This window comes from Vidua chalybeata, chromosome Z (genome assembly GCF_026979565.1).
Source record: "Vidua chalybeata isolate OUT-0048 chromosome Z, bVidCha1 merged haplotype, whole genome shotgun sequence".
Lineage (NCBI taxonomy): Eukaryota > Metazoa > Chordata > Aves > Passeriformes > Viduidae > Vidua > Vidua chalybeata.
In genome coordinates, this window is record NC_071570.1 from 23,471,613 (window position 1) to 23,490,323 (window position 18,711).

Consider the following 18,711-nt stretch of genomic DNA (forward strand, 5'->3'; position numbering starts at 1 on the left):
AAGAACACTGAGGTGCTGGAGCATGTCCAGAGAAGGGCAATGGAGCTTGAGGAGGGTCTGGAGTACAAGCCCTGTGAAGAGCAGCTGAGGGAGATGGGGGCATTCAGCCTGGAGAAAAGGAGGCTCAGGGGAAACTTACCACTGTATAACTGCCTGAAAGGAGACAATGCAAGATGGGGGTCAGCATCTTCTCTGAGGCAACAAGTGACTGGACAAGGGGAAATGGCCTCAAGCTGCCTAGAGAGGTTCAGGTTGGATATTAGGAAACATTTTTTGACTGTGGTTAAGTATTGGAATGGGCTGCGCAATGAACTGGTAGAGTCACTATCCCTGGGAGTGTTCAAACAATGAGCAGACAAGGCACTTTGTGCCATGGTTTAGTGGCCATGGCCATGTTTGGTCAAAGGTCAGACTTGATCTTGAAGGTATTTTCCAGTATTAATGATTCTACAATTCTGTGATAATTTATCATCATTTTTCAGAGCCTAAACCTGAGATGTTTAGAATATACGTCTCCAAATAACTTTCAGTGTGTCAACAGTATTTTTCACTAGGATTCTCAAATCTCCGAGCAGTATTCTGTATCTTAGTCAAGAGAAGAGTATCATGTAGTAGAAACAGGAGCTGCAGAGTGTAAATGTCCAAAACTTGGTATAATACTGCCAGACAATGTGATACCTTTTTTAATTTAAACATCTTATGTGTATCATCATAATATGTGTACTTAACATACACATATTAGTAAATTTTTCTAGCATAAACTTAGTTTTGTTGTGTGCTACTGTCAAAACACTTTCTGTTAAAGGAATATAAAATTTTAATTGTACTGTAATGCAATACTTCTAGAAAAAATACAGAATTTCACCTAACTCAAAGGTGTTGTATACACAGGGTTACTGTAGTATGTATACTAGGCACTTCAGTTAAATATTGTGGGGATTAGGATTATATATTGGTATCAATTCTGTCTACGTGAAAATCATGTCAAGTATATGTGAGCCTGTAATACTGTTTCCAATGTTTTGAACTGCTTCAGCTTCTCAAAAACTGAAATATTAAGATTTATGCATCCTAACTAAAACAACCAAAAGCTTAGTGGTTTGGAATACAATAATTTTGTGATATATGGATTTTGAAGTAAACTTTGCTGTAGTTCAGAATAAGGGAAAATATGTCTCTCTTAATTTTTTTTCCCTTAGATGCACAGTCTTGCATTAGAGCTGTTGTTCTCTAATATGATGTAGCAAGACAGGATCATGCTGTTTAACCTTTTATTCTGTACATTTTCCAAAATTTAAAGATACTTTAATATTGAGCCGCTTTTAGTTTCTAGAGAGCTCTAAATAGCCCTTTAAGAGCTTTCATCAGTTTTTATCCTAAGCCTTCTTTCCTATCCAGTGAATGTAAATTCTAGTTTGGCAAATAATATTGATAATATGATAACCTGAATATAATGTTGTAAGCTGTTATTGGGTGAAACCTATGTCTCTCTCTCTATGTTCTCTTTTTTTTTCCCTCTCCTTTTTTTTTCTTTCTTTTTTTTCTTAATTGGCTTCCCTGTCCCCATTCATAGGGGAACTGTGGGTTGTCACTCGTCTCACCATCTTTTTTAACTACTGCTACAATGATGGGTGAAGGAAAAAAATTATCAACACAGCCATTGGGGCAATAATTCTGACATTAATTGTTTCCTTCTTCTTATACCTGGTGAGGAAATGGCTAACTGAGGCATTTGAAAGATGTCAGTGTATTAATAATACCATAAGTTTTAAGTGTTAAGTTATGGCATGGGCTAAGGCAGATCTGACTCTTTTCAGTGGTGCCCAGTGTAGGTACAAGAGGTGGTCCTCTCTCAACCTGAACCAAAGCTTTTTCTGTGAGGCTGACCAAGTATGGGCACAGGTTGTCCATAGAGGCTTTGGAGTTCCTATTATTGGCTGTATTCAAAAGTCACCTGGACGTGGTCCTGGGCAGAAGGTAGGTAGGTAGCATTGCTTGAGCAGGTCCCTTCCAGTCTCTGAGACTGTATTATCATTTGGTGAATGTCCAACAGTAAGAATCACAAACAGAAAATTTATGACACAGAGGTGACACATGGAGAACATAAGCTATTTCTGCTCATTCTATTAATAAAGTAGATTTTTCCAGCTATAATCTTTTTACTTATTCATTTTATGTTTTGATCTACTGAGTGGTCAATATAAATATAGTCTCAATTTTGACATCACTTTTTCTCCCTTTATTTCATTATTACCAGGTACGTGCTCAGTCTTTTCATGAAAGGACTGCAGCGCAATGTCATACTAGAAGAAAAAAACCCAGCCAAACACCCATAACTCACTTCCGAAGCAACCTAGAGATCTCTTTTCATAACTGTATAAATTGTGCAGAAGCAAAAAAAAGTTGTTTTGTTCAGGTGGTTCTCCTGCTTTCATGTTCTTTCTCATAAAGTAATCAAAATACATTTTGTTGTCAATAATTTTGAAAGGTGTGAAGAAGTAGCATTATACATGTTAGACTTTATAATTAATTCTGCTGTTATTATTAGTGCCCTAGAATAAGATCTTGGCTCAAGCTAGAAATTTCATTTGATATTGTAACTATCATTCTGCATAGAGATATTTTTGGGAGATTGTGAACGTGCTTATTCCAGTCCATGACAGTTATGCTAATATAATAAAGACAGATGCCTCAGTATCTGGAAAGTATCTAAGTACTATTAAAGATCGATAATGCTTGACTAAGTGTGAATTAAAAGCCATAATGCACTAGAATTAGCAGTGTAAATAGCAACTTAGAAAGCACACTAAACTTGTAGAAATGTTCTGTAATAAAATGCTTTTTCAAAACTTGTTTCTGGTTAAACACTACAAAATACCATCCCAACAAGGAAGTTCCTGTGAACTTCATCCTTGATTGTTTCCTGAAGACATTTTTACTTCTGAAAAAAACAAACTGTAAGGTTAGATAGCTTATGTCCCTCCATTGCTGCCATTCAGTCATGTTTGCTGTCCCAGCACATCACTGTCATCTCAACAAGGTGATAGCCTGCAGGTGCACAGAGGTCTCTATTCCTCATGCTTATTCACCATGCTGAGTGTGAAGCCATTGTATACCTCTTCGCATATGAGCTCTTCAGAGAGGCACTTCAACATGCGGATTTCTAAAAGAAGATCTGTGTGGCTTCCTTATAAATCTTGCTCATATGCACATGCTTGAGGTGACCCTCCTTAAGCCTAAATTTTTGACTATATGTTGCCTTTCATTCATGTCACCCAAGGCCTTTGCTTGGGTGCCATTCCTTCACTGGGCTGCTGGAAAATGCTTCCCTCCCCATAACACTCCTTTTCCAGTCCCTTCCAACCAGGTCAGCTGTCATGCTGACAGAAATATCTCTGCCCCAATTAATGAGGTGCATCCCAGCTCTCCTAAGTTGTTAACCTCAGAGAAGCTCCTATGGTCATAAAAACCATAGCCCTATTGCCAATGCCGGTTCAGTCAAATGTTGACATGCAATATCAGTGCCCTCTTCCTCACACCCTTTCACCCAGGATGAAGGAAGGCACCTCTTGGACTTTTCTACTCATAGACTCTCTAGTGGGCAAACTAATGCTTTAGAATAGTGCAAATGTAATTGTTTGATGGTTTGCTAATTTTCTCACAACAAAAAATTTGAGAAGCTTTAACCTGTAAATGAGCGTAATATTGGTGCTGGTGTGTACTAATGGGTAAGGCTGCTGTGTAATACTGATTTCATTTTCCAGCGAGAGAAGATATAATTTTGACGATTTTGAAGGTAAAATTAGTACGTAGATCAAAGTGAGAGTGTCATGAAGTAGTCATTCAATCTAAGCACTTGTGTGTTGTGATCTCCTGGCAATACGGGATTTCATTATGATTGCTGTTGACTATGACTAGTACCATTCTTAGGGACTTAGTAAACTGATCATCAAGACAATGCTTTTTTTTATATTATGGACTTTCTTTGAAGGAGTTACTACGAGTTTCTACTTGCACAGGTCCCTTCCAATTTGTTACTCTTTTACAGTGTTTTACTACTCAGAAATATATATGTAAGTCCAGAGAGACAGCTTCTAAACTTCATTCTGTGCCATTCATTTAACTGTTACTCCTCTATAAATCTGTGAAAAGCTGAAAGAAGAGTAAGGGAATTTGTATTACTAAGTGCAATATATAGCAACTAGTACTAATACAAGGCAGAGTCCAGCTGTCTACTTTGGTATTCACAAGAACCTTGGGAGAAGACAAACGATCAAATAGTGTTTAGTAAGACACTGGGGTTCTAACATGAAAATACATTAGTATCTAGAAACTATGGTAATATTCTATTCTTCCTCTGTGAATAGCTTGTGTAATCTGTCTTCTGCTCTGGGGTAACACAACACAGTTATGAAGTCAATTATTCATAAAATTTTTATTTATGCAAAAATTGAAAAGGAATGCTTATGTGAAACTAGTAGATTACTGAAAACTGTTTCCATTTATACTCTTGTTCGGGAACCAAGCATTCCGTATTAATTGTTGAAACAATGTTTTGAGTTTTCCTTTATTGTGAAACATATTATGTTGCTGCAAATTCTTAATTAGTGTATTGGCTATTCATCATTATAAATAGATAAGATCTTAAGATTAGCCTTTTATACTGACTATTAAAAGCCTGCCATTACTGCATGTGATTACGAGATCTAGTTCAGTTTATCTTCTGTGATATTTTGTTTAGGCTTCTAGAGGAGAAAAAAGAAATTTCCTGCTGCACTTGAAAGTAAATTACAGGCTTTCATTTTCTGCATTGAATTAAAGCCTGCTACATTATTTGATCTAACAATAAAGCATATGTAGCTGAACAAAACTTTGCAAACTCTGGTCGCTTAAAAAAGTAAATTAGTTCAGTGTGAAGTAGTCCAGGAACAAAACAAACCATAATCTGACACATTTTAACAATCTCTTTTGATTAGTGTTAGAGTAAGTTACACTCTTAAATCATTCTGTCTTCATATTTCAAGTTTAGAAAACAGAAGGATTCCAACTGAGAATTTGGGTATATTAAAAAATCCTTAGGGAATTTAACAGACAACATGAAACTGCACAGAATTTATAGGAAAGGAATAATTTTCAGGTTTGTCTAAGTTCTGCCCATTATACTGAGGAAATACTAACCTTGTTGCATTCAGCAGCTGAGTCCCGACAGTATCTTTTCCCACTTGGAGAGGTTAATTAGTCTTCTTTCAGAATGTGGTCTATTTAGCTTACATTCACATCGTGCAACAAGCACTGGCTATACAAAGCAATACCATTAACAGATGGGTGTGTCCAACTGCTTAATTAGGCAGAATAAAAAGGACCTTGTTAAACATTCATCTGTTGTTTGTCATACACCTGACGGTCCAATTAGGCAAGGATGACGTCTTTTCTGCTGTAATATCCACTTCCTTTACTTATATGGAGTGTCAGTGAAAAAATGGGAGAGTCTTTGTTTAGATTTTTTTGTGATATATAGTTGTGGTTTTAATCCTAGGCAACAGCCAAGCCCCCACAGCCACTCACTCTCCCACCAGTGGGGTGGGGAGAGAATCAGAAGGGTAAAAGCTGAAGAGCTCAGGGGTTGAGATAACAGTTTAAAAGGGAGAGCAGAAGCCATACACACAAGGAAAGTAAAGCATGGGATTAATTCAGTGCTTCCCGTGGGCAGGCAGGTGTTCAGCCAGCTGCAGGAGAGATGGGCCCCATCACACACAACAGTGACTTGGGAAAAAAGCCACCGCTGCTCCAAATGCCCCCCAACCGCCGCCACCCCCTTCTCCTTCTTCCTCTCACTTTATACACTGAGCATGATGCCACATGGTCTGGAGTATCCCTTTAGTCAGCTGGAGTCACCTGTCCTGGCTGCGTCTCCTCCTGAGCACCCCCAGTCCCCTCCCCAGTGTGGCAGTACCAAAGCAGAAAAGGCCTTGGCTCTGTGCAAGCCTGCTCAGCAGTAACAAAATTATCTCTGTATTTTCAGCTCTGTGTTCAGCCAGCCACTGTGAAGAAGGTTAATTTTACCCTAGCCAAAACCAGCAGCGTGTTCTCAATATTAATGCAGTGTAAAGGAATTACACTGACTGCATCATTGACGTGATGCTAGAAAAGCTTCCAGTAAATAGGAAGATACTTAAGGTTGGCTGTCAGACCATATTGTATGGCATCTAGAGGGAAAAATCTGTACACTGTACTGAACTATAATAAAATTTAACGTTTAGGATACAGACTTAAACCAGAACAATGGAAGCAGCCCTGGCTGAATGCCAGGTGCTCACCAAAACCACTCTGTCACTCCTCTAGTCCTCAGCTGGACAAGTGAGAGAAGATGTAACTAAAAGCTCATTGATGAAAATAACAGCAGGGAAGGATTGCTCACCAATTACCACGAGAGTGAAAACAGATTCGACTTGAGGAAAATTGCTTGAATTTATTGCCAATCAGATCAGCATAGGATAGTAAGAAATAAACCTAAATCTTCAAAAACCTTCCCCACACTCTCCACTTTCTCCTAGACTTAACTTTATTCCTGATTCTCTACCTCCTCCCTTCCGACAGTGCAGGGGAATTCAGAACGGGGGTTACCATCAGTTCCTTACACATTGTTTCTCTGGCTGTTTCCTTCTCAGGGGGTGATCTCCTCATGCTCTTCCTCAGCGTCTGTGTAGGGACCCTCCCATAGGATATAGTCCTCCATGCATTTCTCTGTGAGTCATTCCTGTGGCTACACTTCTTCACAAACTGCTCCAGCATGGGTCCCTTACATGGGGTGCAGCCCTTCAGGACCAGGCTGCTCCAGCATGACTTTCCCCTGGGGTCACAGGTCCTGCCAGCAAACCTGCTCCTATCTCAGCTCAGGCACCTTCTGAAGCCTGCTCTTCCACTGACATGTCTGCAGGTTCTCACTCTCACTCCTTTCTTCTGTGACTGCAATTTGCTTCTGCCCAATAACTTTTTTTCCCCCTTCGTCGATATGTTATCACAGAGGCACTACCACTGTCCCTGATGGGCTCAGGGCTCAGCTTTGGTCAGCAGTAGTTCCATCTTGGACCCAGCTGGCACAGTCTTCATCAGACATAGGGGAAGCTTCTGGCATCTTCTCAGAGAAGACAACCTATGTAGTCCCCCTTGCTTGCTACCCAAGCCTTGCCAGACAAACACAATATATCCATCTGTCCTTCCTCACCTGTTCTTTCTGAACAGTCTGCACTCCAGCCATGGGATTCATCTCACCAACTTTGAGTAATCACAACTAGGTTGTAACTTTCTAGCAGCATGGAGGCTTCCGAGTCCTCCATATTTATTGTGTGGACATCCATTTTAATTGTTAAGGTTTTAACATATAAATGTAATCTGAAGTTCTACTTCTTTATTCTTTTTCTTTTGTATGCTGATTTTTGTCAGGTCTGCTGGGTCCTAAAGTGCATCCACTGCTTAAAAGTAGATGGTTCAGTTAACATGAGACTCTGAGAGTCTGTTGATTAATCTGAAATTAGTTTGATCAAGAATTTATCAGTGTTTCTGAATAGTTCAGAAGAGGAATTTAAATCAATCAGGTGTGCCATAGGCATGATTTCCTGGAGTTTAAACCAAGAATGGTCCCAATTGTCAAGGTCCTTGCCCTATCGCCTGACCTCCTACCAAATTTATATACCTGTTTCCTGCTTTGCAGTGACTACATTTAAATGCAAAGTGAACTAGAGACAGTTGGAGGGAGGAACTGCGGAAACTCAGTCTTAAATCAGCTTAAACTGCTGTGGAACCCAGCTTTGAGGGGAAGGTTTGTTGTTGACAGCTGGTTCTGTTGTCAAGCAAGGAGAGCACTGAAATTCTTTTCATATAGTAATTAATTCCTCCTGTCATCTAGTGGTATGTCCCTCATTATTTTTATTATGGTTTTGTCTCAAAAAAAAATATTGTTGAGTTTTTGGGGGAGCTTGTTATTTGGTAGTGGTGGTAGAGATTAACGTTTCTTCACTGTCAGCCACTTGGGTCTCATGAGTTAAACTGAAAAAAATCACTTGCATAAGTAATTTTAAGTATATATAGATTTTTTTTCATATCAATTTCTTTTATTATGCATGATAAAGCTACTAATTTTTAGTGACAGTGGTTCTCAGATTGCCAAAGTATTTTGTAGCTAATATAGGTTAATAGAGACTGAGGGCAGTAAAAGTTTTCAGAGAACATTTGGATTACAAACTAGTAGTTTGTGTTTCTTCACTGTGATTCTTCACACACACATACAGTCTTCTGTTTTAAAGGTACCAGGTTCCTGCCTCATCTGTTTATTATTTTCACTGGTTAATCATCCACTGCTTTAAAGAAATTTAAGAAGAAAGGGAAATAAAAGGCTGATTCACAATTTTTAATTCATTTTAGTTTGTCACCATTCAATTGTATTGTCATTTTGGCTGTGCAAATTTGAGGAATCTGCAGCTCACAAACTCTGTTTCATATGAAGGCATGTCATTCTAGGTTGTCTTTCTGACAAGTTTTCTTTGTCAGGTATTTTCCTTGATTCTTGAACCATTTCTTTATTCTACCCAAATTTTGTTGTTCCCTTTAAACATCAGGGCCATGATCATAGGCACTTGTCTAACCATTTTTAAATGACTTTAGCGTCAAAAAATTTCTTAATAATTGCTTTAATGCTTTCTACTGAAGAAGGTTATTTGAGTGTTTTTTTCGCTGTGACTCATTAAATGCTTTTCAGAGGTTACTTTCCAGAGTAGAGGCCTTCATTCTGTGGCCTGCTTCAAGTTCAACTTTGAATTTGAATGTATAGAGATTTTAGTGTAATTCAGTAAGACAGAGAAAAAATGGTTTTGAATGCTGACTAGTTATTTACAAGCTGAGAAATCTGCTGCTGATTTTTCTTACTTAATCCTAAAGGGACAAAGCTCAGATAAGTGACAGATTTTTTTATATGTAAGCAAAAATATTTCAAATATAAGTAAGATAAAAATAACATAAAACTCTATACAAACTCCTGTGCTAGTAGGGGGAAAAATCTTTGGGCTCATAACAAAATTGGTATTAACTAATTTTATAATACTAATAGAAATAAGGGACAAATTAGTGTGCTAATGTAAGTGGCAAAATAAAAACATTTATGCACTAACTTTTGGATTTTATATTTTAATTTTATTCAGAGATCACAATGCAGACATCAGAGACTGGGGCGGATACAGGTTCAACTGTGACTTTACAGACTTCTGCAGCTGGCCAGGCAGCAGTGCCCACACAGGTAGTACAGCAAGTACCAGTTCAGCAACAGGTATGTGGCTGTTAATTTTGAGAAGATTAAAAAAAAATCCTAATAATTGTTCTTTACAATTTAATTAAGAACTTGGTTTTGTGCAAGACTGCTAAAGGAACTTTTGCTCTGCTTTTATAAATTTTAGTTTGCTGGAATTAAAATAACCAGAGAAAAGCAAGCTATTTTCAGGATCTGTTCTTTAACTAGAGCATCTGACAAGCTCTGGTAGTACTCATACATGATTCTAGCTGTTATTTATCAAATAATTCATGCAGTGGCTCACAGAAGTTTGCTTTATGTTACTGAATATTTATGTTTTTTCCTTTAAATAATGCATATTCCCTTAAATAATGCATATGTTTCATAATGATTATTGACTATATCATTTCTTCATCTGTTTGGATGTCCAAGTAAGTACAAAACAAATGTAAATAGGAAAAGCACTGTTCTTTGCATCTCTAGACCTGAATGCGTGCAGATATATTCACAGTGTCATGAAAGTTTTTGTGTTATGACAGTCAATAACTCATAATGTATATTTGCCAGAGAAGGAAGAAGATTTGTGTAGCAGCCAGCACAATGCGCTGTTTTGTTACATGAGGTGGTTACTCCTATGCAGCACCGATGAGCTTTAGAAGAAATGGAGGCAGAAAAAAATGGGGAGCTAAAAAGGAAAAGTATGGAGGTAGAAAATGGAGATTCAGTGTGAAAGCCATGATGACTGTCTAGGACTTTTCCAGAAAACACAGAAATTAACTGTCCATGTGATGGGTATTCTGGATGACAGTTGTTTTTCATCAAAATCTGACTTCCCATTTTCCAAATCAGTAATATGAGAACTAGACATTTTTTATTAAACAGTGCCATTAATTTCTGTGCTGGTGGAGCAATTCTCTCTAAATTAAACTCTTCAGCATTTGTTAAGTTCTTAAATTCCAGTGCATTTTTACATATGTGTTTCACACTCTCATACATTTCACTTATATTTTTTCCTGTTGTGTAGACTCAGTTTGTAGTGCCGTGTAGTTCCACTGTTATAGTACGATGATTGAACTTAGCTAAACTTTGTAGGAGATTTGTTTATAACTTTTTTGTAAAATTTCTGAGTGAAAGACTATTTTCCTTTGTGAAATACAATCTGGATTATTATTTGATTTAGATCTTCTTTCATAATGACAGATGTTAATACATGTCATTTATATGACTTGCTCCTTGCTATTTCTGTATTTCACTTTTTCAGATACAAGATGGCAGTTTGGTAGTGCTACATGGTTGCTTATTTTCCGCATATCAGATGTACATACAATGGTCTAATATTATGTACTGAATTTGTGAAGTCCTGGTCAGTGCTGAAAACTGGTAACCAGTTAGTGCCATGTGGGATACTTTATAGCAGTTCTAGTATTTTTATTGATTGAACTGTAAGGCAGGTTCTATGCATTTGTGTTCTACTCTTACAGATAAACGGAGAATGAGCAGAACTTTAGTATTTCTAAACTTTGTTTTTGCAAAGTTTCTACCTTTTTGAAAACTTCTAGGATAGAACTGGCTCCTTGTTTGTTGACTGGAGCTGCCTGCTGAAGGGATCTCAGGCCCGGCAGTTGAAGTCTCTGCATTGAGAGTGTAACTGCAAGAGTCTAATGAATGGTCAGACTAGGAGTTTTCCTTAACATATTTTCTCACATAAATTATGCATTAATCTTTGTCACCAACTGTCTATATCTTTTCTAAAGTAATGCTAGTTGTCCATTAATAATGTTACACATGTGTCAAAACATAGAAGCCAAGGATGAGATTGGGTTTTTCCTTCTTTGATTATACCTTAGTAAGAACAGCAAACAGTATTTTTGTTACCCTATCTGAGTGTGCAAAACTGTTCCTCATCACCTTTACATACATCTCCTTTAGTACTGCTACTTCTGAGTATCACCTTGTATTGAATACACCATCATTATATTGGATTGCTTTTCCCTGTGGACATAATAAATTATACTTTTCTGACTGTCTCTTAACATGGACTGTATAATCAGCATAGTGTTTGAGAAAAGAAATCTAAAGGAACAGGGGTTAAAGATCCAACAAGAATGTTCAGAAGTCCAATGCAGACAGTATTGCAGTGGTTGAAACACATATGTATGGGAGATATGTGTAGAGAGAGATGATTAGATTATGGAAGTAGTGAGGAGAAAGGGAAGAGTGAAAATGTGAATATGGTATGCCAAATGTGATGAAGAATGTAGGTGGGATAGGTAATTTCAATTTCAGAGTTGAAAAAAAAAAAAAAAAGGAATAGCAAATATAAAAACAATCACTGTGTTGAGGAAATTGCAGGTATGATCTGTCCTGAGGAATTACCTGTGTATATACCTGTGTATAGATTGCATTGGCCTAAAGTATAGGCCAATTTGTACAAAGGCCTCTGTGTACCTTTAGTAGAAGAAAGTCAATTTGCCTGAAGAAAATTAGGAGAAAGAGCCATTGTAATGCCTATTATAATAAAGACATTATTTTGATGGCAGAGGGAGGACTTATTATTTCTGTACATTCAAAGTTACCAATGTTGAAAGCTGGAGAGAAGGTTTTAAGCAAGAGTATATAAAATATGGTTTCTTTTTTTCTATGATTTATAATGGACATGCTTAATGATTTCAGCTGTATCCAAATTATGTCTGAATATTCAATTTTTGATTATATTTTCTTGTGAATATACATTGCTAAAAACAATGGGACACTTCTGGGATTTTGTTAAATTCAAGGATACTCTAACATGAGTATCCATGTATAGAGAACAATTCAGTGCAAGCTGAAACTTCCATATCATGATTTGCAGTAATTTATTACTACTTTCTAGTGAATAATGCAATTTTAGATTAAATGTATAGTATTTCATTTTTCTAGGGAGGTTCTGTTTCCCAAGTTCTATTCCTGTATGTACACCATATTTAAATGACATTGCCTGAATGCATTAATTTTTGGTTGATTTCATGGCATCATGTTTCTTATATGCACAAAAAATTTACATTTTTTTAAATGAAATATTTTTGCCCTGAAGAAGAGCAAGATGAATAAGTGGAAGGGCAGACTAGGAGCCTTTTCTCTTCAGCTGTGTTAATACTCAAGCATCCTGTCTTTTGAAAAAACAGTCAACAGATGAGTAACTTTTACTATTTCTGGCTAAAACAAATCCCTAATTTCCATATAGCTGGTATTAATATGCAGCTCATAAAAGTCTGCTGTAATACTCTGAGAGTAGGAACAATAAAGGTACCATTTATGAAAACCTGGATTTTTCCTCTTGCAGAAGTGGCTCTAGTGGCAACTGGTTTCATGCAACACAGCAGAAGTCATTGTTGAGAGGGGATAGAGGGGAATAAGAAGCAAAAAGCAACAACAGTAAGACCAAAAAACTGGGAGTGTAATTAAATTCTGTTTAAATAGCCTAAGAAATTCTCTTAGTCTTCTGTTTCCTTGAATACAGGGATTTTTCATTAATATATGATTGCTTTTTCAACAGGCAGTCTTCAGCTCAGTACAGTAAGCTTCTAAGGATTCAAAATTAAATTCACTTTTGAGTTTATGCCATATGATATGGAAGTATTGGAGAAATAAAACTAAAATTAAGCTATTTCATAAATCTATATCCATGCATCTGAAGTTGGGCAAAGCATTTCTTCACAGTCATGGTGGCCATCGCATTTACAAAGCATTCTATCATTCATTAACTGGAGATGCAGACTTCTGCTAATCAAAGTTGCTCCTAATGCAAAATCATGTTTAGCATATGAAACACATAATCATGAGCTGACATTAGCCATTATATAAATATGAATGTGCTTAGAATATTACAGCATGTGCTATTTATATGTTACTTGCCAAAGGTAATCCATACTAATGAAGGAAAAAAATATTTTTATCTCCAAGGACATAAAATGTTTTCACATCCAAGCTGTTTGCAAAGACACCATGGATAATTATAAGTTCTTTTTAAAATGGAATTTAAAAACCCTTATATATATATATTGCTCTGTTGTTCTAGTCTTTGCTTAGTATTCTGAACAGAAGCAATTTTTATTGGAAATCAGCATTCACTCTTACATTTTGATTCATGCTTCAGTGTAATTTCAGCATTTATGCACTTAATTTTTGTTGACAAATTTTCATAGATAAAATATAACTTAGTCCCTCATTTGTTCCTCTGAGGTAGTATAATTAAGAATACAATTTATTTTTGCCTTTTTTCTTCTTTTTCAGCTAGTAAATATAACTACACATGTATATTGAAATAAGTTTCATTTACCTCTTGTCCTGCAACATTTCAGCTGCTTGCTTCTAATCCTATTCCAGTTTTTTATTTCAGGCTAGAGTCACAGAAGCAAGAGGAATGAAAGGTCTAGTATTGCTATACAAGTTTGTTAATTTTCTGTTTTCCAGCCAGAAAATTATGAAAACTACCATGGCTATTTCACCAGTCCACCCTAGAACATAATTTTTGAACTTGCATACTGTTGCTGTTTAATAAGTATTTTATTGTGTTTTCTATTTTGAGCCCATTTCAATTAATTATTGGAGTATTTTTTAATACCAGAAGGCCATTTGGTTTTAGGCCTTTGGAAAACACTGCGAGAATAGTCAGCAATTTCTACTCTGCCCCAAGAACTATGTGACATAGCTGATAGCACTCCTTTAACAGCTTAATAAAAGGTGAAAAGATAATGGTAAATAAAACAGATGTGAAGAAAAAAGCCACCTTTTTCATATTTTCCACAATTTTTCATGGTGTTTTGTTTCCTCATAACCAACTTCTCTCAAATAATTGTGTGCTCATAGAGTGTAAATATACATATCTAATTTCTTTCTGTTGAATATTAAAAAGAAGATTCAGAGGCACTAGATTTAATTCTCATTAAAGCATTAAAAATGAAATAAAATAGGAAATAAAATTAGTATTGGAAATATCATACAACAAAGACTTTCATCATGGCAGAGGTTTCGTATACGTGGCCATCCTAAAGGCTCCTTACTTATTTTATTTGTCATAGCTTGACAGGAAAAATATTTGCCTCTAACCTTCCCCACCCTAAAGTTCTTAGTACATTGCAATACCATGTAGTGACTACAGCTTCCTTTGGCAGGATAATGAATTTAACTATAGCAGTACTGAGTTTCAGAGAAGCTGAAGCAAAAGTTTTTTTGTAAACTTTTTATATTACTGTATTGAAAAAAAAAATTCAGTGTCCCTCTTTGTATTGAACTTCAGTGTTAAAGGAAAAATATTTTGATTTTCAAAAGTAGGTAAAATGTTTAATAGCACTGTAGCATATCCATTCTTAAATGTTGGTTTAAAAAATAAATTACTTTCTATGCATAAACAGTCCTGATGTTTCTAGTAGTACTACATGTTAGGCTATTAGAGAACTTACATTAAAACTGCTGGAAAATTGAAATTAAGCAATGAAAATTGTAATTTTAATAGATTTTGGTATTTTGTTTCATGGCAAATTAAATTTTTGTTGTCCTTACTCCATATTAGAAGATAAACACATTTTGGATTTTTTCAGTTTCCTATCCAATAGACAGCAAACGTTGATGCACTGTGTACACCCTTTGTCCCTGCAGTGTCGTCTCAGTTCTGACAGAAAGATCTTGCACTGTGCTGAATCTGATGCTTTTGAAATGGGTAGCAGCTTGTATTCAAGAATAATGTGAGGATATAATAATGCCTAATACAGAAGGGGAAGTGACCTCTCTGTTTTAATGCTGTGTTTGTACACAATGTAGAGTTCCATTTTACCAGTGTATGCAGGTTGTAGGGAGAAAACCATGTCTCCTTTATTAACAGCAAAATAGCATGGGTTATTTTTAATAGGAACTAAGCCATATTCAGTGTGTTTGAATAGGGAACAAAGTGCATTTTGGGAGTAGTTGGGTGAGAACATGGAATTGATACTGACAACAGCATCATTTTCACAGTGTTTCCCCAGCTGTGCTACTGAGAGAGAAAATGAGGCATATCCATTACATGTCAGGTGACAAGCTGCTGGTTTTAAGAACAAAGCCCATTTTCAAGATGTTTTCTCACAGTATAGGTCAAGTAGATCAGTTTGGTGTTCTGTAATAGACTGATCAACAATGACTCCCCTTCTCCCATTGATTGAAGGTCATAGAATTGACTCATCCAAAAGGAAGAAATATGCCTACATTTAAACTTAAAAAATATCACAGTAAGTTGCATATGTGTTTCACAATAAAACATATATGTATTTTGGCCAATTATTGCATGAGTGGGTCGTTTTGTCAGAGTTTGGCAGATCTGAATTTTGACGGGTACAGATTAATAACAAACTTGCAGGTCTTTCTTGCAGTGGTTTGGATCAAGCCCATTCCATGAAATCGTGATTTGAATTAATTTAAGTTGTGAAGTCAAAAGCAATGGAAATAGAAATAATTTCATTTTGGAAGACATTTGCACTATACAGCCATTTTTATTTTTTAATTCAAAGAATTTTCTAAGGTCTTAGTAATGTGCATAATTTTGATTAGAGTTTTTTGTTATTACTTTGAGAACTGAACCTTTCTGTTAAATAAATGAATATTGTTAGGAGAAGAAATGTACACACTTGGCCTTAGTAATTAAGCAGACAAGTTCAACGTATACTTTTTGAAGTTGAGAAATTGCATTTCAGATGTATTTCTCAATTTATGTAATGATTCATGGGGGAAATCATAAAAGTTTGGATTTTAATAGGTATCTTAGCCATCATGTTCTGTCTTATTGCACAGAAGCATTTGATTTTTCATCATGGTAATATAGCTGCATTCTAAACTTTGGCTGTTTTCTCTCTTTTTCAGACTTTGGGTTTTATTGTCAACTTAAGGGAATGTTTCTGTAAAAATCTAGATTTTTGTTTCAAAGTCAGAGTCAATGTTATGGAAAAGTAGGAAATGTGCTTATCTGCAGAACTTTTTAAAACACAACACAGGTGAAAGTATTAGATAAGGATATTTTTAAAGAGCTCTTAGAGTGGGTTCATCAAATGCATGAAACCCAGACTGATCTGGGACTATGGTGTTTGCAGTCATTAGAACCAAATGGTTTAGATTGAAGTAGCCTTATAACAATAAATATGAGAAAAATTATTGTCACCTGATGTTAAATCTATTTGCTGAATAAGTGCATTGATACTTTCTTGATTCAATTCCTTGGGTAAAATTGTGTCAATCTGTGAAGTCTCAGTAAGTCCTTTAGCATGCTTTAGATTCTGGACTGCTCTTGGACCAAAATATGGCTTCTCTGAAAGCTGGAAGGTGTAAAAGATGAAATTCTTCATCTTTACTGCAGCAGAAGACAAAAAGTTAGGATTGGAGAGAAAATTTGCATAACCTGAAACATTCCTACAATAATGTATTAATCAAAGGAGTTGCTAAGTCCTTAGCGATACATGTGAAGATAATCCATGCCTTACTGCCTCATGTTGTTTAGATTATTGAAGTAAAACCAGGCTGTGCTGGAGTTTTTAACAGCTGATAATATTCTGGGAAAGGGGTTACTCAAACTGGGGGTTTTGACTCATAACTGTATACCACAAAAAAAAAAATTGTATCACTGTAATTTAACTCTAGTTAAACAAGAGCTAAAGCATCTTAATGAGATCATTTATTTCTAAACTTACTGCAACGTATTTGAGCTATGATTTTAAGGCTTGTACTATTTACTACTTAAACAGAATAAGAAAAAGCATAAATGTAATGAAATGATACTTTCTTCTGTAGTAAATGCAATTCTTCAGCTTGGCACAAACCAAAGTTACACTTCATCTCATCTTTGTGCTCTCCAGTTACACCTTTGGCACTGAAGATCTGTATGAGTGTGCATCTTCAGTATTAGCGCTCTGTTCACCAAACTTACTGCATAAATATTGCGTAAGAACAGAGATTTTCTTTGCTAGTGCTGTGATATACCTTTAGTAATTTTGAGAACTGAGATGTCCCAAATTATTTAGAAGCCACTAGGTGCACTGGAGCACTGGTATTTCTTTATGATATCCTGAACTTCTGGTTTCCTTGTTTTCAGGTACAGCAAGTACAGACTGTGCAACAGGTACAGCATGTCTACCCAGCCCAGGTTCAGTATGTGGAGGGAAGTGACACAGTCTACACTAATGGAGCTATGTAAGTTGGAAAATGGTCAGAATTTCAATGTTCATTAAAATGTGAAGTTAAATACATATTTTCAGTTAGATTCTATCAACTACTGTATATTAATTTAGAAAGAAAAATTATTCAATTACAGTTATTCCAGTGTCAAAATAGCTTTTTGGATGAAAATGTGAATTCACACTATTTGTTTTTATTAAGGCAGAAGTTTTGTGTAAGTAGAATTCTTGTGATTGTTTTAGTTGCACTGTGTATGGCATAGTATTGTTTGAAAAAGTATCTTCTAGTTCATGGGTACATTCTGTCTGAAAGACATATTGTATAACTTCTATCCTCAGGACAAAAGGTAGGGCCTTCTGTCTTCCTCGCCGCAATCCTAGTGGCAAATGATAGAAAGGTGCAGCACCTGTAGTTGCTATCTAAAGAAAGTAGTAGTATAATTGCATTTGTGTGTTTCATAAAATGAGATCAGTTTTTTTTTTTTCCAAAGGAATGAGGAAAAGCAGAGGAAGGAAATTAACAGTCTCATTTGCTGCTTCTTTAACATCTTTTTTCACATGATTGTATATTTCCTGCTTTCCTGAACAAGGTTTTTCATCATCAAGTTTCTTTCTTCAATACCCAAGCTAAAAAAGACAAAAAAAAAAAAATCTAGATTTGATCTGACCTCTGGACATTACCTAGTTAATAACAGGCTTGGAGCAGCACCACCTTTACAGTTGGCTCAAACTTCAAAGTAGACTGTGTTGCTTGGAAAGGAGCTTCTCAATGTCATTTCTTCATTTACCATTTTTGCTTTCTAGCTGGCTTTATTAAGAAGTACAATTTAGAAAGCTTTTTGGTTGTCTGAAAAGACTTATTTATTGATGGTAATACAAAAGCAGTTCAAAAGAGCAATATTATTTGGATTTAGAGATTTAGGATGCTAACACTGACAGTGTTCTTTGGTAATTTCTACTAGCACATTCTGATTTATCATTTTTTTGTGTAGTGTCTTCTCTGGTTATTTTCTTACTTGTAAATCCTAAACAATGTATTTTAAATATGCATTCGACTTCTCTGTTGTACTGATTTTGTCTGGGATAGATTAATCTTCTTCCTAGTAGCTAGTATGCAGCTGTGTTTCAGACTTGTGCTACAAATGGTGTTGATACCATGTACTGTTGTCACGGTTTGACACTGGCGCAATGCCAGTGCCCCCATGAAAATACACCTTCCCAAAATAAATGATGTGAGATGTGACCAGGAATAGAGCA

General features: G+C 36.0%; 1 protein-coding gene across 4 annotated transcripts in view; it reads left to right on the forward strand.

Moving 5' to 3' along the window:
- RFX3 (regulatory factor X3) overlaps positions 1 to 18,711 on the forward strand; it is a 105,567-nt gene that overhangs the window by 42,742 nt on the left and 44,114 nt on the right. For 3 of the 4 annotated variants that reach the window (XM_053932589.1, XM_053932592.1, XM_053932590.1), the window contains 2 exons: positions 9,195 to 9,319; positions 17,373 to 17,470. In XM_053932589.1, the coding sequence (XP_053788564.1) occupies positions 9,203 to 9,319; positions 17,373 to 17,470 (215 nt within the window). In that variant the 5' untranslated portion in view covers positions 9,195 to 9,202. Of the gene's footprint in view, positions 1 to 200; positions 252 to 9,194; positions 9,320 to 17,372; positions 17,471 to 18,711 lie in introns of those variants that run through there. The other variant, XM_053932591.1, reaches the window with a different exon arrangement.